This window comes from Limulus polyphemus, unplaced genomic scaffold, assembly GCF_000517525.1.
Source record: "Limulus polyphemus unplaced genomic scaffold, Limulus_polyphemus-2.1.2 Scaffold1536, whole genome shotgun sequence".
NCBI classification, from domain to species: Eukaryota; Metazoa; Arthropoda; class Merostomata; order Xiphosura; family Limulidae; genus Limulus; species Limulus polyphemus.
In genome coordinates this window covers 188,222-192,739 of record NW_013667146.1, presented here as the reverse complement: position 1 = coordinate 192,739, position 4,518 = coordinate 188,222, and the positions used below count along the sequence as shown (strand labels likewise).

General features: G+C 39.4%; 1 protein-coding gene across 3 annotated transcripts in view; it reads left to right on the top strand.

Moving 5' to 3' along the window:
- Nucleotides 1-3,038: 3,038 nt before the first annotated feature.
- The window catches only part of LOC106463995 (netrin receptor UNC5C-like), a 71,216-nt gene continuing 69,736 nt past the window's right edge, over nucleotides 3,039-4,518 (top strand). The window contains exon 1 of one of the 3 annotated variants that reach the window (XM_022391654.1): nucleotides 3,039-3,781. In XM_022391654.1, the coding sequence (XP_022247362.1) occupies nucleotides 3,652-3,781 (130 nt within the window). In that variant the 5' untranslated portion in view covers nucleotides 3,039-3,651. The remainder of the gene's footprint in view (nucleotides 3,782-4,518) is intronic. The other 2 variants (XM_022391653.1, XM_013924098.2) reach the window with 2 other exon arrangements.

The window sequence follows — 4,518 nt, the reverse complement described above, 5'->3', positions numbered from 1 at the left end:
ACGCCAGCTGGACAAAGGTTTTTTTAAACGGGGGTCTGTAAAGAATGTCGTGATCTCCTCAATGTGACAGTTTCACCAGCGTCGTCACCACATTTTGGGACAACTGCTCAAAAAAACCAATAACCTTTCCGAAGAAATCGGCCTCATTAAAGAATGGGCGATTTGGGAGTCACCATCATAGAGAACGTTGTTAGAAAGCGCGTAGATGTTTCAATTTGTCGACGTCTCTGTGACAGTATTATATTAAGCCAGTTCAGTAAAAGCGAAATTCGAGCATTTCGTTACGTTACTGTACATAGTCATTTTGATGCTGCCCGACTCCAGTGGCTCAGCAGAAAGTCTGCGTGCTTACAACGCTTAAAAATCGAGTTTCAATACCCGTGGTAGGCAAAGCACGGATAGCCCATTGTGTAGCTTTGTGCTTAACAACCAAACAACTCGCTGTTGCCTAGTGAACAAAATCACAACGCGGACAGAGAACAGTAACACTCTGAAATGTACGAGTACAAACGTTTCTTTTGCTGAACTGGCTCGATATTTTTTAGTACATAACATTGTCGTAAGGACGTCATGGAAACTGAAAAATCCCGGCATCTTTTGAACAACTCTATGATGGGATATTTGCAGTCAGTATCTTTTCCAGTCGAAACTGCACAAGTCATTGCCTGGTTTTGAACCTAGGTTTATTCAGAAACTCTACACGACTTTCTTACTGTATCGTATATATATATAAAGTCAGGGTAAGCAGCCATCTCAGGCTCCAGTGTCAGACGGCCATGAAATTTGGAATTATCTCCCTGCATTACCGATGTCATGACAGTCAGCACTCGTCCTCGAGCTTAAGATTACTCTTACGCTCGACATGATTTGCCAGCTATACTGTATTACTACATGTAGTAAAGGATTTAATGGGACTCGAACCTAAGAACAGCACCATGAAAACTGACTTGGTCTGAATACTGAATTGGAACTGTAAAGTAATGATAAGCAGTGTTACCTTTAAAACTGTGTTTACTTAAAAAAGTTGATACGATCTCGCACTAACGAATTGTTTAACAAATATGGCAGATTTCTGTTTATGGGTAGAAACGTGTGAAATGTTAACGGTACGATGTGTTAAACGTTCCTTATTATGAATAACACTCACATTAAGTGAGTTGAAATAATAAGTAATATTTGTTTTTTAAAATTTAAAATTATTTTCATATGGCTGTGTTTATCTGACAGAAGAAGTCAAGAAATTTGCCTAAGACACTTATATATGCGTAGCTAAATTTTCAAATTGCATAGATTAATAACTTACGCAATCTGACAAAATGAAAAACTCAAAAGCAAAAAATAATAAAACGGTGAGGCAATAGGATCAAGGGTGTGTGTGAAATAATTACAAATTAGGGTAAACAATAACGTTGAAAAAATGAAGTAAACGTATTATGGAAGTTGGGTATAGAAAGGAAACCGTGCATTTATCAGTATCCTATAAACAAACGAGTTTAAGTTCAACCTATGCCGCGAGAGTGCGCTCTAGTGTCCGAGATTTGTGGGCACAAGGTTAGTCAGCAGTGAACCAGTGGGCGGGAGTTCAGTTTCAGCGGCCATCCATCATCAGCGGCTTTAAGTGCAGACTGAGGCCACAGTCAGCCCATTATGTGCTGATATGAGGGATGGCCAGGGCGCGCGTTTTTAATTGGCACAAAGATTTCCTATCCTTCTTTGAAAACAAGTCGCCGCCGTTTGGAGAAAATCCATTTTTGTTTCTCTACTTCACTGTCGTGCCAGAAAACACGTGTTTGATGTGCAGGTCGTCCACGTTCACCTGGAGGACAAAAATCGGCAGGACATGCGTGACTTACTGGACATTGTATATGTACGCGCACACACACACACGCACACAAATCAAACATTAGTGACACGTGCACACAAATCAGTGTTTCGAATAATATACAACAATATTATTACCGGATTTGTACATTCTTAAGAACATAATAGGTGTTAACCAATAATAAGTAGTATTTCGGATAATGTACTACGACATTATTAACGGATTTGTACATTCTTAAGAACGTAATAGGTGTTAATCAACAATAATTAGTGTTTCGAATAATATACAACAATATTATTAACGGATTTGTACATTCTTAAGAATGTAATAGGTGTTAACTAATAATTCAATCTTAATGTAGAATAAAGATAACATATCATTACGTAAAGTCGAACCTGGCTTACTGGCTAGCATACTCGGTCTGTGAAGCTGATGATTTACGATTCTCGGGCCGTTTCCGCGAAAATGCGCTCCGCACTCTAGAGCGCTATAAGAGTAGCTGTTAAATCTCAGTATCCAGTCAGACGAGAGTAGCCAAAGAGTTAGCGGTGGTTCTGTTGACTGGCTACCCATCCTTTAACCTATCAATTGAAAATTAGAGACGGCTATGTCCGGATAGCGCTACGTGTAGCTTAGCGCGGAAAGTCTGACACGAAGTATCGCATGTTCGGATTTGAAGCCTATCAATAAGCTGTGAGAAGACACAATGGGTCTAGTGTTTCGCCTACCTCTAGTTCGTTGCCTTTGGCATAACCGTAATTGCGTTCTGATTTGTTTGTCTGCGAATCCGCGAAGGTCACGCTAAAGTTTGTTTGTCTTATGCTTCTTGTTAGCTGTTGAAATGATATACTTATCAGCTTCACAATGTTCTGTTTCTTCCCTGTAGTTTTTCTGGAGCGTGCAAGTGCTTTAGGCAGGAAATGAAATTCAGAGATAAATATCAAGTTAGTGTACGAGTAATCACTCGCGTTATGCGTTGTTTTAATGACGAATGTAGCCTAAAGCCTTTTTTTTTAAAAGACAATTTTCATTCGTAATTTAATTTGAGCGATCTCGAAGTAAAAATATATAAAATATTGGTAAATTTCGAGCATAAATAGCAAATATTTAGGCTCGTTTTCTGTTTGTGATGAAATCTGAGCCACCACTCAAGCAGGGAAACCGGACGGGCGGTCTCGGCTCAAATTCCACTGCTCTTAGGCATGTCCGTGGAGAAGCGTCTGCGCTGTAGTTCTCCCGCTGTTATTTATCCGTGTGCCAGCCCGTCACAAGTGAAGAGCAAGCTGTTGAGAACGGACCGTAACTGCGGTTGTCTTCTACAGGTGCAGGTATCGTGGTGCCCGTGTGGTGTGTGGAAACTAGATCAGGAAAGTAACTGTGTGTGTGTGTGTGTGCGAGAGCAGTTTCTGTGATACTTACCAATTTCGGTTGATGTATGTAGCAAAAGTACCGGTTTTAACGTTTATTTGGTGTAATCGAGAGATAATGTGCCTAGTTTCGTGAATTCCGGATTTAGGCTCATTTCGTCCTTCACCAGTTTGAGATTAAGAAAGGTTGTTTGAACCAGTCTGGTAGCGTATATACTTCAAACCTTCGTAGCGTCGACTCATGAAGCCATCTTTGAAATTTTTCTGTAACATTTGATTGAAGAAAATCTGCAGTTTTCGTTATTTTCCGAGCTGCAGAGTTTAAAGATATTATTTTGGAGCACTCCTCGATCTTCGGACACACACACACACACATAAAATCCGAAGACACGTGTTCCTGTGATGTCTGAAAATTTTTTCCGGAGTTCTCACCGCTCTTCGAATCTGTAGCCCGTACGCTGAATGAAGTTCACCGGAGGGCTCCAAGTCTCGCCATCGGTGTGGGTCTACCCAGTTATGTGGAGGTGTTCCTCGTTTCTCGTGTTGTTGGCCGCTTTGAGATTAGGCCTAACTCAAGATTCAATAAAAGATGGTAAGTGTAGGTTTCGCTGCACAGAATTAGGGTTTCGTTTTTTTCGTGCAGGTGAAAACAGAACCTTTAAATATGTTTGATTTTTATGCGTTCAGAATAGAAATATTAACTTCAATTTATTCTATCATTGATTTTCCTATCAATCAAACTGGCTCTTCGTAACGAAGTTGTTTCGTCCACGACACGGATTTTTTCTCGAATATTTCTTACAAAAAAACCTGAATTTCTCGAACATTTTCATTTATGGTTTTGCGAAAGTAAGATAATTGTTGTTTGGATAAAGATAGTAAAAACATTTATCAATGTTCTTCAAGTAAGTATAAGTTTTAATTTGTTATTCTCAAGTATTTATACACGAAGTTACTTGTATTGAAATTATCAATAATATTTCATGCTTAAGAGTGTATAACCTGGGATATTTCCATAGCTCCGACGTTCTCCTTTTTGTGTTGGTTATGAGAACGACTAACTGGAAATTTATATATATATAGCTTACGATATATAGAAACGATAAACTAGTCATTCCGATGAAATCGTTTCGGTTTAAGCCCGAACAATAGACCACACATCTCGATGTAATCTTTTCGCTTTACTTACAATCTGTGGACCATACATCTATCTGGATGAAGACGTTTCGGTTTACGCACAAACTGTAGACCATCAACCCAATAAAGTCGTTTCGGTTTACGCCCCAACTTTCGACCATCATCTTGATTTAGTCGTTTCGGTTTACGCCC